The 14,241-nt window shown below is 30.0% G+C and overlaps 1 protein-coding gene across 3 annotated transcripts in view; it reads right to left on the bottom strand.

The window, feature by feature from the left end:
• The window catches only part of LOC143246259 (uncharacterized), a 63,399-nt gene that overhangs the window by 10,511 nt on the left and 38,647 nt on the right, over nt 1-14,241 (bottom strand). Inside the window, exons 1-5 of one of the 3 annotated variants that reach the window (XM_076492683.1) lie at nt 13,851-14,003; nt 12,817-12,911; nt 8,044-8,180; nt 6,073-6,377; nt 1,622-1,762 (exon numbers count right to left, since the gene is read on the bottom strand). In XM_076492683.1, coding sequence (XP_076348798.1) covers nt 1,622-1,762; nt 6,073-6,377; nt 8,044-8,180; nt 12,817-12,911; nt 13,851-13,881 — 709 coding nt within the window. In that variant the 5' untranslated portion in view covers nt 13,882-14,003. Of the gene's footprint in view, nt 1-1,621; nt 1,763-6,072; nt 6,378-8,043; nt 8,181-12,816; nt 12,912-13,693; nt 13,716-13,850; nt 14,004-14,241 lie in introns of those variants that run through there. The other 2 variants (XM_076492684.1, XM_076492682.1) reach the window with 2 other exon arrangements.

Raw genomic sequence — 14,241 nt, 5'->3', positions numbered from 1 at the left:
AAAATAATCAAAATTCCACTTTAAATATGTGAAACATTTTTAATAATGCTTTCAATGTAACTTATTTGTATAATATACTCCAATAACATTACTCAATCAGATTTCTTTGAAAATTTATATACAATATTTATGACAGAGTAATTATTTTAACTCTCACTGATATGTAATTAAACTAATTCATAAATAAATTACACACTTTCAATTTAATTTCTTTTTTCTCTTACTAACAACTATGAATTTTGAAGAAGTTTCCAAATGTTTTCCCTTATTTATTTCCAGCTTCGAAACAGGATGTCAGTATTGTATTTGACATTATACTCTTTCATGATCTGATTTCAATGTACATTATGATATTCTTTACACATTTATTAATTAGCACCATACCTTTAAATCTGCTAGTGATCAAAATACATGAATTATGAAAGAAGTTACAATTATTCTGGTAGGGCTTATGACAGTAAAACATACAATTCTAAACAAACAGTGTAGTGGATTTTAATAACTAAGATGAACATTAGTATAATGCTTCATATATAAATACGAGTTTTTTTTACACTAAAAATTTGGCATACCTTTTACATTTAGTCTATATTAAACCTAAATGACATAATACAAATAATTTTTAGGTAAACCACTTCAAGAATAAAGTAAACCAAGATGAAACCTAACATTAATAATCACACGATATAGCTTTTCTTTATTGAATTTATACTGTTATTTTACTAATGTGGTACCTACATTTATTTCATTTACATCAAATATCCATTACTGAGCTCAGACCAGAGAAAACCTGACAGATCTGATGAAAGTATACAAATAAAAGTGATCTCTCAGTCCATAATGTAATTTTTTTTGAAGCTCTTGTAATGCACTTTAAATGTTTAAGCATAAAAGTTTTGCAGTTTATTTTAAGGAGGCTTCAATCTTCTCTTTTTTTCTTTGAAAACACAGAAAATATACACAAGTTTATTAAACATGAGAAAAATCTTTGAGGATTCTCAGTGGCATTCATTCTCTAAGAAAATTGTTGTAAGATGGGGGAAGTGAACAAGTGAGGAGGTTATAACAGTCAAGAAAGTTGGCAGAAATGGTAAAGAGTTACGTTATTTATTACTCAAAGCAGCTTATTTCACAATAAAGATGTGGTCAAGATTTCTACTGTCTGAATTTAGTACATTTAATCCTTTAAACTTAATAATTTCAACTTTTGCTTCTATGGAAAATTATGTTCTATATTAATAAGTAAGAAATCTTAAAAAATATTTTGATTATGAAATATGCTTTTGGATTACTAAATTAACATAATAAATTTGGTCTTGATTGGTCATCTCTTTTAGGAGATTTGTCCATAGGCAGAAAGTTTTCGTTGATATTGGACAGCTATTGCATCAATATAGCTTAATACATATTGCACACACGTGAAGAATGCTCATACCTCAATTTTTATACTTAGCTCTGCCTCAATTTACTTACCAGAGCTAGACAAAAAATTATAAAGTGTTTCTGAAGCTACATGCCTATAAGATAACATTAAAGTCTAGCTTCAAGATAATATGAAATTAATCAGTTGGATAGAAAAGTTCTCAACTGATTAAAATTTAATTATTACATATATACTTACTCTTAGGTGGTGGCTGTGGTTCTGGTTGCATGTCTACTTCTGCTTCACTTTCACTGTCACTTGAAGCTGAACTAGAACTACTACTACTTGAGTCACTAGAGTCTGATAAAATACCTGTATCTGGAACATCTTCATTTGATACTAATATATATTAGCAGAGAAAGGGAGAAAAATAAGAAAGCAATGAAAATAAGTTGTCACTTTATTCAATCCTTTTTAGAGTGAAATACAGTTCTGTGTTTACTTTTCAATGCTAAACTTACATTCACATCTCTCTTAAATACTATTATATTTAATCAAAATGTTGTAAATTTAAAATAAATGCTCTTTCAAATATCTTTTCAGTTTCTATAAAATGTAGTGCTGATCAGAAACATCTGGACTTACAACTTACATTCACATCTCTCTTAAATACTATTATATTTAATCAAAATGTTGTAAATTTAAAATAAATGCTCTTTCAAATATCTTTTCAGTTTCTATAAAATGTAGTGCTGATCAGAAACATCTAGACGTATCCAAGTGCGAGTAAAAAAGTTTTTTTGAGAAACAATTTTGTATCAATGTTTTATATATCTCTTTTTTTCATGATATTATAAATTATTATGACAGTTATGGTTGTATAACTGATACTTTATAGTTGTACCAGAGATATCACAGCAGTGTACAGTCTTCATAAAACTTTTACCTCTATTTATATGCAAAAATGGCTCGTTTGGGTTGAGAAAATATTTTACATAGAAGAGCGAACAACGTTTCAACCTTCTTCGGTCATCGTCAGGTTCACAAAGAAAGAAAGAGGTAACTGACCGGAAGCTGACCACATGTTTGAAAGGGGTTGTGTAACTGTGTGTCGAAATGTAGAGGGCGGTATTAGATGTTTGAATATATAATTTTATTTATTTTATTATATTAATATAGGTATATGAATCGTTTAATTACAATCTTGGTAAATACATAGCATGGGCATTCTCTAAATATGTAACATCAGCCAGCTCATTCATCAAAGACTCTTTTAATTTCAAGTCTAATCTAAATCAACTTAATCATAAAGCCTTAATGGCCTTAATTTCGATGTTATATCCCTCTTTACAGAAGTTCCAACCACTGAAGCCTGCAAGATAGCCTTAGAACTCTATATCCGAGACCCTAACCCAACTATAGAAATTCCCAGTAACCAGTTAGCAACCCTCATAGAATTCACCACGATAAAGACAAACTTCATGTTCAACAACCAAAACTATATACAAACAAATGGCCTAAGCATGAGCAACCCAGTATCACCAGTTCTAGCCAATATTTTTATGACACAAGTTGAAACACAAGCAATTAACACAGCATTACATCCACCACTATACTGGTACAGATATGTAGATGACACGGTTGCGAGATTCAGATCTACAGAACACATACTTAATTTTTTCAATCACATTAACTCTATACATCCCAACATTAACTTCACATGTGAACAGGAAGAAAGCAATCAAATATCATTTCTTAACCTCAAAATTACAAGAACTGACACACAATTCAAAACAGAAATCCATCGAAAAATCACCCATACTGGACTATACATTCCTTGGGACTCAGCACATGAAACAAAAACTCAACATACTAAGAAACCAAATAAACACAGCCATAAAACTATGCTCACCAGATAAAATTAACGATGAATTAGACAAAATAAAACAATACTTCATTAACATCAATAAGGTTTCTCCACAAACCGTAGAAAACATTATAATGCACACACCTAGACAAAAAGCAAAATCAACCACCAACTAAAGTAAATACAGCTCACGAATCAAAAAAACCACGAAACCATATACTGCTGTATACCATATATTCCTGACATCAGCAAACAAATAACCAACATTTGGCAAAAATTAGTAACAAAATATGACATTCCAGTTAATACCAAATTTATTCAAAAACCAGGCACAAAACTGAGGTCTATACTATGTAAAAACTACACTGACAAACACCACACCAACATTATTTATAAAATACAATGTGATAACTGCCACGACTTCTATATTGGAGAAACAAGTAGAAAAATGGAAACCAGATTCAAAGAACATAAAAAGTCACCTTCACACGTTTTGGAACACTGCAAGTCAAATAAACACAACATAACCATAGAAAGCACTCAAATACTAAATAAAGAAACAAACATAAACAAACGCAAAATTAAAGAATCCTTACTTATACAACAACTTAAACCCAAAATAAACCAATATAAAGGAACGCCTTTATACCTATATTAATATAATAAAATAAATAAAATTATATATTCAAACATCTAATACCGCCCTCTACATTTCGACACACAGTTACACAACCCCTTTCAAACATGTGGTCAGCTTCCGGTCACTTACCTCTTTCTTTCTTTGTGAACCTGACGATGACCGAAGAAGGTCGAAACGTTGTTCGCTCTTCTATGTAAAATATTTTCTCAACCCAAACGAGCCGTTTTTGCATATAAATTTCTCAACAAGTGGGTTTCTCGACATCACTGATTTTTACCTCTATTATTAACACATATTTGGTCCATTGACCAATAAGTGATAAATACTCAAAACTTTTCTTTATTTACAATTCAACATCTTAATTTGTGAGTAATTCGTAAATTTTATGTGCTATTTAATAGTTGACCCTAATACTTATACATTTATGTAATTTAAATTTATATTTTTTCCTTCACCCAACACAAGTGTAGTTATAATAGTGACAGGAGATCTGACCAAAAATGGATGCTAGTGAAACAAATGAAAATATGACGTTAGTTTACAGCAAATTTTTATTCATTAGTTGGCCAAGCTGCATTTTTTGTTCAATTTTGGGCATGATGGTAGGTAAGAAACATGTAGCCTATTTAACTAATGAATGAATATTTGCTGTAAACTCATTATCAATGCTATGAATGTAACTCCCAATTTGGCCACCAATTTTTATTTCATTCCTTTAAGTCACATGTTCAATTATTTTTTGGCTGCACTTTTTTCCACACCTAGTGTTTTGAGTTAGATATCATGACTTTTTTAACAATACATACCAGCAAACCACAGCAAGTAAGAAAGTGACACTCAACATAACCACTATTAGCTTTAAAACTACAATAAACTAGATTCTTGAAGATATATATTGGTAGTTTTCTTTTCCAAAACAGTATTAATAACTTCCATTAAAGCAATGCCATGAAAGTTAGATTAGGATTCTTGTTCCCACCCACATGTACATGGTACAGCTACATAAAGCATCATTATTTACAATAACTGGTTAACCTAGTATCATGTGATGCTAAAAAATCTTTAATTAGAAGAACTTCATAACATTTAGCAAATTTGTGCATAAAAGTTGGCAACGAATAAATAACAACTGTCCACCTCTGTTTTTTGAAAACTTGAGCTAGAAATTACTAATCTAGTCTGCTTGACTAAACTAACATTTATGTATCTGCATGAGCTTCCACTGTATAGTTTTGTTGCTCTAAATCAGCTGTCTTTCATACAAATAACAAAAAAATAAATGTGGTCCAACTTTACTCATAGATAAAGTTGGAATAAGGATTTCAGAATAACTTGTATAACTTCTTGAATAAACATGCATAACTTTGAATGTGTGGCATATTTCATTTAAATATGCCACAAAATTAGGGATATAAAGACCTGTCAGTGTACAAAACTTGAAAAAAATCAACAAAAGTATGTTTGTTTTTTTATCAAATAAAATTTCCATGCTTTTACTGCAGAGAGAAGAAAAAAAGGAAAGAAACTCATTCAAAATCAGATATTTTATATCTCTTGTATTTCTTAATAGACTGCCTTGCAATTTGGTATGTAGTGTAAGGCTCCAATAGAGCACAGAGACTGAAAACAAGCAATAAATGGAATTACAACACTCTGAGCTTCATAAAAATTGAAAAAATCACTGAACTATCACTCCTGTTAATAACATATGGTGTGTTCTACCAATTGTTTTGGCCACATAACACTACATGTTTTGATAAAACAAAGAAACTATAGCACCTTAAACATGTAGATTAGTCTCCTTGAGAAGTGAATCCAAAATTTTGGCTAGTCTGTTTTATAAAAAGATACTAAGGAAGAGAATATTAATTAACTTCACAATGACTTTTAGATTACATGATGAAAACTGAAGATGTAAAAAAAATAAAAAAATATGGAAACTGCCCAAAACAAAAGAAATTAAAATTTGAATAGTGCAGTGTGCAAACTGAGAAGATATTGGTGGTTAATGAAATTGTATTTTGCACAGCATATATGAAATAAATACAGCACTTTAGGTGTATTAATATTTCAATATTGTTCAGAAACAAACTTCAATTTAGATTTAAAAGTTAATTAATAATAAGTTTGAAACCACAGTAGCAAAGTTTAATACCTTACTATCTGCACTTTAAATTTATTTTCACATATAAAATGTCTTACTAGCATGGTTTTCTTGTGTAAAAAGTGGCATGCTAGCAGCTTTGGAGGCTGTGTTGTTCTTCACTGCTCCACTAGGTGCAAGAAGAGAAGGCATGGAAGGACTGGGTTGGCTTGTTGGACTCCTTTGGTATGGGGAAGTTCTCTGATTGGGAGAATAGTGACTGGATGCTGACCAATTTAACTTCTGAGAAGGGGAATGTGGTGTTTTCTGGGTTGGAGAGTGCTTTTGAGAAGGTGAAGAAGACTGCTTCTTGTTATCAATAGGTGTGATAGGCCTTTGTTGTATTCGACTGCTTCCTTCAGCCCTAAAACACACACTCAAATTTAAGAAATACCTATTGCTATTTAATTCCTAATAGTTCAAAAGTGATAAATATCCACTCTCTTTAATTTTTACACTACTACACACTTGCGCCATTTGCACATTTACATGGGACACACTATATAAATTTTGATTTAGCCTTGCAAAGTTTAGAATTAACCACATGCAAATTTGGGATTTTCTCCTACCATGAGAAACAGGGTATTCCCATTATAACTTCTCAAAGTAATAGACTCTACTTTCAAACAAGCAATAAATAATCAACTGCATCCTTTTTTTTTTTATGTGTATTTATAAACCTGGCAATGACAGTTAAATTTATGATTTACCACTAAATTATACTGTTATCACATTTAAAACAAACTTTTATATAAGAGGCTGGAATTTGATTAATAACTCTAATAAGCGCAGTACTGATGCTATTCGAGTAACAGATCAGGAAATGAGCTTTGATTAAATTATTAGTTTAACAACTTATACATACAAAGATAATTTTTTTTAAACAAAAGAGAATTTTGCTCTTAATGAATTACATTAAGATATTTCATGGATTTCAACATTTTTACTAGTTTTTCTTAGGTACAACTAATTTTTTTTGCACAATAAACTTACAAAAGTTTGTATTTACCATCTGTGCTCTTTGTGATAAAATACATGGGAAAAAATTTTTTTTAAAAAGTTTAACTCTTGCCATTATGTCAAGTAGATTCTGCCACTCTTTGCATGCTTTTTATTCATTTTAGTATTTTCCTACTCATGTGACCTTTTACATTTATATTAATCAATTTTCTATTATAGATTTCCCAATGAAAACACTTTCTTTTGAAACACTACTGATTTATGTTATACATTGTTTTTAAAAAGTACAAAAGTTCCCATATTCAATAATTTTATTCTTTTCATACTGATGAAAGTAATTAAGAAAACAAATATTACATCAGGAGTAACAACAAGCCATGGCATTAAATGCTGTGTTCATTAATAACTGTACAAAAAAATATAAAATGAAAAGCTAATAAACTGTACAATGCACCGGTACTTTGTGTGAAATTCCTCTACAGATTTCTCTAACAATCTCTGCAACAATGACTGAAATTATTTTAAATAACAATAATAAAAATTTCAGTAGTTATTATAGTTCTATCATTAGCATAACAAGTTTTTTTTTCCCCCCTATGTACAACTAATAACTTCATTCACAAAGCAGTAAGATCACATATATGTATTAAATTAAAAATGAATAGATTTTATAAAAGTGGTACTTCTTGCACCAATTCACTCTACTAGTACATAAAATTAGCAGAAATTTGTATACAAATGAGGCATATTACCATGTAAATGATATAATGGAAAAAATTTTATAATTAAACTTGAGCCTATGTTAAAATTATTAACTGTCTTGATTTCATTATCATTCCTGCTTGAAGATATTTGTTGTTTTAACAATGTTTAATTAGAAGTAACTTAACACAAAGTTTTCCATACATTTCAAGTTATAATAATTTTCTCGACTTAACTGTTTCTACACATATATACATAATGATGGATAATAACAATGTTTTGAAGAATAACCTTTTTTCCACCATTAGATTTGTAGCTAAGAATTAAGGAAATCTTTGTAACTTCTGAAATATTGTATTTCTTCTTACCTAGTTTTCTTCAGCTGTATGTTACAACTAAGCTTTTCTAAGGTAACTTCACCAGTGGAATGGTTAATGATTAGAACACACTCCTTTGTATAAGGTTTCTTAGATCCTTTGAATACTGTTTTGGAAGTACCCGATCCCTAAAATTCAAGAGCAAAATACGAAACATATATACAGTCTATCAATGACTTTATAGACAGGTCTGAGAATACAAATCAACCATTTCCACAGTATCTATGCACATAACCCCAATGTATAAATACAGGTAAAACTTGGTAAAGTCTACATTAGCAAAACACTATGCGACAAATGGAAGGACTAGAAATCAACAGCATTTTCAAACAACATTAACAGCATCAAACAGCATTAGCAAGAAATCACTAGATCACTTGCAACACTGCAAAATGCAGTACCAGTCATGTCAGAATACAAAAGTTTCAGTATGACTATAATCAAGATGGGATACTGAAGTACACCCCACCTTCCAAGTTTAAAAACACACTCACATGAAAAAAAACACAAAAAAACAGCCTGGGATCTTGAAAAAATAAAAAAGTATTCACTCATTACATTGTTTCATTGTAGTTTTATGTGGTTACTTGTTATCTAAGTAGCAACAAAGATGCCTATTATTTATTATTCTTGCTTTATTCTTTTAGAACTATAAATCTGAAATACCTAAGTTGTGTATTACCCTTTGTATTCATTTTCATTGTACATATCTCAGTAAATTGACATGCATAGTAAGAAGAGTTACACTTGATAGTGCAGAACCAGAGTATGATAATCAAAGTAATGAATTATATCAAAACAATCCTCAGAAATTGCTTAGAAGTTCAGAATCTAAATATGTGCATGAAGAGTGCTATGCACCATAAATCTATCCAAGAGTTTCTTTTCAGTCAGTTGACTAAGAATTACAAAGTTGATGGACACATTACTATTCTTGCTACATTTTGTCATTTTTATGAGCATGGTTCTATTGACTATAATTATAGCTACACAAGTTTATTATGATGCTGGTGTATGTTCAATATCTTTGCATAAAATGAAGTTCTGAAAACTCTCCTGATGCCTATAAATATACTCAACAATATGTGACAAGAGACAATATATATTATTGGTTTGCTATAGTTGGGGTACTAAAAACATTTGTAACTATTCCTGTGATTGATATAATGCTTATTAATCAGGAACTTTAGCTATCTGACCAGAAATGTTCATAAATTTTGAACATTACAAACCATTTAACATAAGTGAATTCACTTTGAACATTAGTATTTCTATGAAAATTTCAGCAGTGGAAAACTCGGCACATGGCCAGAGAAAAATGAACACAGAGCTAGATAGTTAAAATTAATATTTTCATAGTGAACCTTCAATATGATATTGAGAAAGTCTCACCAGATAGAAGACTCAATACTGTTTGTTTGTAAAAACTTTTGTACATAGATCATTATTTGTAATAATCATTATTATAAATTATGCTGTTGTTTGTATATTAAAATATATTTGTATTAAAAAAACATTGTGTATAAATCTTGTTGGCAAGTATCGCAAATTACATACATATAAACAGCCAACATCTACTGTAAGATAAGCTTTTATTAAATGTGTATGGTTTACAATATGTTGTAAAATATATTTTAGTGTGTAACTGATTATTCTGTATTTTGAGTTTATTTTTGCTTTGTATTTAAATTTTATGTTTTTCATTTTAACAATTTGTAATTATGTTTATATTTTGTATTAGTTTTTGTTTAACTTAGTTTAGTATGTATCTAAGTGGCTTTTGATGATTAACTTATTTTGAGGTTAGTTTCTAGTTTTTGTAGTTTTATGTATTAACTTTTATAATGATTATGTAGTTATGTCTTATATGTCATCTGAAGATATCAATTATAACATCTTGCTATTTGTGCTTAATATATCTTTTTGATGTTTGGGTCTAGAAAGATTCTGAAATAAAGAATTAGAAGGGGCATCATAGCTAGAACAGCTATTAATTTTAATTCTCTATATACAGTGCAGAATATATCTTTTAATAGGATAAAATCAGGTAATTAAAAAAATTTCTATGCAGTTAATACTGCAGTCTTTGTTCTAAAGTCTCAAGCTAACAGGTAAGGTAGTACACAGACAGACTATAACAATCTTTACAATTTATTTGTTATAACTTAAAATATGTTAACCATTGGTTGAAGTACGTAACCCATGACTTTGGAATACACAGAGATGCCAACTATTACGATTTTAGTGTATACATTACGACTATACGCTCATACAAACAAATCTTACAACACAACTTGTTGCAACTCCCAAATTATTATATATTATATAGGCCTATACAATAAAAGTGATACATTGTTCCCCCAGGGCTTGAAAGGGGTGAAAAGAAAACTTCTAGTGAGATACAAATAAATTTTGATAATAAATAAAAAACAGTCCAAATGGCTACTTGCAACAATCATGTTTGTGCTTGAAATAATAAAAAATATTTGTATCCCCAACATATACCAATAGTTTGAGTGCGGTGCTTCTCTGTGCTGAGTACGAGGGGGAATCCATAGTTACGTCATCAGTGCTTATCAGCCATTCAGCGCTCGCGTAGATAGGTATTTCTCATTTTCTAAGTGGCATAGAAACACCAATGTGATCATTCACAAGATGGAAAAAAAAGAGGCCTCGTTCACCAGATTGTCTTGTTTGTGGCAAATCTAAAAGGACTAAAACTGTGAATCAAAAATTTAGAAAAGAGTATAGTGCAAAATATCAGGTCATTGCATCAAAAGTCAGTGACAGTCATGCATTTTGTTCAGTTTGTCACATCGATTTTTCTATGGCGCATGGCAGGATAAACGTTTGTTCCAGATATACAAAATCGGCATCTCATCAACAAAAAGCTGAGGTGAAGACAAAAACAATGCAGATAATGACATTTATGAGTAAGAATTCAGAATATGAAACCATAAATACAGAAGTGATGTTCACACAATTCATCATTGCTCATAATTTACCCCTAGCTGTAGCCGATCATGCAGGACATCTATTCAGGAAAATGGTCCCAGACTCTGATATAGCAAAAAAATATGACTGTGCTAGAACCAAAACCACAGCCATTGTACAAATGTTGGGTTGTGAAGATGACAAAATGATTTCAAGCATACTTGCAAGCAGTGTTTACAGTTTAGCCACAGATAGATCCACAGACATGGATGACTCAAAACTGTAGCCAGTGGTTGTACAATATTGGTCAGGCCTAGTAGCTGCAAATGATAAAGGGCTCTGTCTACAATCATCACGCTCACTCATTTGAAATAGATGGCATCTCTGAATACATACTAAGGCTTCTGCTTCAGTTCATTAATAGAATATTTTGGCTTGTTTCTTTTTTACTTCATCATTCTCTTACTCTTGAAGAGGCTGCTAGTCTCACAAAATAATACTCCAATCATTAACAGGACAGCATTAGAAACATTTGTTTCAATAAAGATTTACGTTATTTGTTTACTTGTGTTTTTTTCATAAGTTATGTTTAATTCATTCTGTACTTAATGGTCTTGAATTTGCATTTTCACAAAAACTTAGTTTTTCTTTCTTATGCAAGTGAATTTGAATATTACAAAAGATAAAGGTTTGATCAAATATGGAAAAAGTATCCAAAAAAACAGTGAAAATATTAAAAGTACATTCAATACCAATTAACAGAGTAAAAGTTAGGTATAGTCCAAAATACTATAAATAACAAAGTACCTTTATTATGAATTATAATTTTTACCCAAAGCATCCTGGTATAATTCAGTGAATTCAGGTTATAAGGTTTAATTTATCTGAAAAAGGATTATACAATATTTTTGTGCCCCCCTATATAATATGCAAATCTTAAGTTTCTATTTTCTTTGACTAGATGTAGAAAGCCAACAAATAAACAATACAAATTGTTACACACAGAGCTAGATCCACTAACCGATTATTATGCAATGTTCTTTTGTAGAAAAAAATAGTTATAACTATTCTGATGTTCTAAAATAAACAGCTGTCTCTTCTGTTTCCAAATCATTTTAGTAAGTATAAGATACATGATATGAGAAGCTTGGTTTTGTTGTATTATTGATTTAAAGCTAGTCTCTCTCCTTTGTTAGGTAGATTTAGATAAGATTTTTGTGAAGATTTTTTTTACTAAGATTTTGTGTAAAATTCTGTCAGTTTTTGCTGCAGTGAACTGTTTTAGTTAGAAATATTTAAACTTGTTTTCATGTTTAAGGGTTATTATCATTTGAATTTGACTTTATTTTAGCTAATAGAGGTAATGTCACACTGAACTGGTGAGAGAGACTAGTAATTGTTTCTTTTCAAATTTTTTATCTCCTCACAGCTCAATAAACCCACTGCAAACATTTGCAGTGTTTGTCTGAAACATAGTAAACCTATATTCTATACACAGCTCTGCAGAAAATCAATATATCACATTGAAAATTAGTGTTACTCTTTTAATATCACGACCTTACCGTACTTGTATCAGATCTTGTTTGACTATTAAATATATAAAATAATGCAACAAAAGCTTCTTCATCATTTGTATGTTTTTATAGTTTGGCAAAGTTAATATTGGTTAAATACAACATGAAAATGCTTTAGATTTTTTACATAGTTTTTACAACTTATTATACAAAGAATTAGCAAAATATCAGTAGTTTTAAATATTAATTACAATCAACTGTATACCGAAGCAAGATAACATGACTTAATGAGAGAATTGAATTCTTCACTACTTACTTCAATATGAGGAACTGAAACTGTAACCTGATGGCCTTCACCAATATCTACTGTGGCACCCTTAGTAGGGTCTACAGATGCTGGTTTAAAATCATCTAAAGAAATAATTATAAAAATTAAGATTCAACATTTTAGTAAAACAAATGTTAACATTTTTTCTACTCAATTATATTGAGAAAAAAAAATTTAGTCACTACTTAATGACCCCAACATGGTTTTCAAGAATACCATCAATATTGTTTTTCCTGCATTACATCACAGAGAAAGTGATAGTCTTAGACACACACACACACACATCATAGGCCAATTAGCTTTCTCCTATAGTTAGTAATTCCTAGTGCTAATTATTAAAATCTCGCCTTGGTACTCAAGAAAAGCGGCAAACAAAAAGAACACTAAAAATTTACTAAAACTCGTTTTGATAATGAAACTATTAATTACACCAAACGTGTAGCTAAAATGCAACACAAACAATGGCAACAGAGGACCTGGGTGAAATTACTTAAGCACTAACATTTATAAGAAGGAGAAATAACTACTAAATGATAAAACTGCTTGACTTGTACATGTAACCTGTAACATATATGCAAAGATATTCACAATAATAATATATTACAGTCTATGTACGCATGTTTTGCGTACAAAAAAGTTTATCAATAACCCAAGTTTTTTTGCAAATGGCTACAATAGTGCTTTTTAGCAAACATTACATAACTATAGGTCTCAAAATATTCCAAAACAAAGTGTGAAAAATTAATCTTTAAAGAAGTTAAAAGTAACATACTTATTTTTTAATATTATTAGCACAATATAAAAAAACATAGTAGTACAATGATTTTAAGGTGAGAAACATCTTCAATTAAAGAAATGTACAAACTGTTCATGCTTTTGTCCAGAGTTCAGCTTTCCAAGCATATCACATGGATAAGAAAACGTATAATCTATTAACTTATATTATTATCATAAAACTATGATTTTATTTTTACACATTTAGATATTATGATTAAACTTTCTTCACTTCATTCTCTTCTTACCACGAACGTTACCGTAGTTACTATGTACCATACATTAGTAGGAATGGGATAACATTTAACTATACATTAACAGAAATCTGTACTACGTCTTTAATACTGAAATTTTAGTATAAAAGATATGAATATAGAACACAAGGATACTTCATTATTAAGTACACACTACATATAATATTTTAGTTAGTATCAGCAAGAAGGTCAATAACCATGGCCTAAACCAGTTTTACTTTTTGCTAAGTTCGGTATCATACTAACAAAACAGTTAGAAACAAATGTTTGCCTATCCCAAGCCAACTGCACCAGTGTAAAAGAGTAACGACCTCACTAACCTAGATATTACGCTGTTGCACTACTGACGTTAGAACAGCATCATAACTAGTGAGAGCTGCTCTCA

This window comes from Tachypleus tridentatus, chromosome 3 (assembly GCF_004210375.1).
Source record: "Tachypleus tridentatus isolate NWPU-2018 chromosome 3, ASM421037v1, whole genome shotgun sequence".
Taxonomy (NCBI): Eukaryota; Metazoa; Arthropoda; class Merostomata; order Xiphosura; family Limulidae; genus Tachypleus; species Tachypleus tridentatus.
The sequence above is the reverse complement of the archived record's forward strand: the minus strand, read 5'-3'. Positions and strand labels throughout refer to the sequence as shown.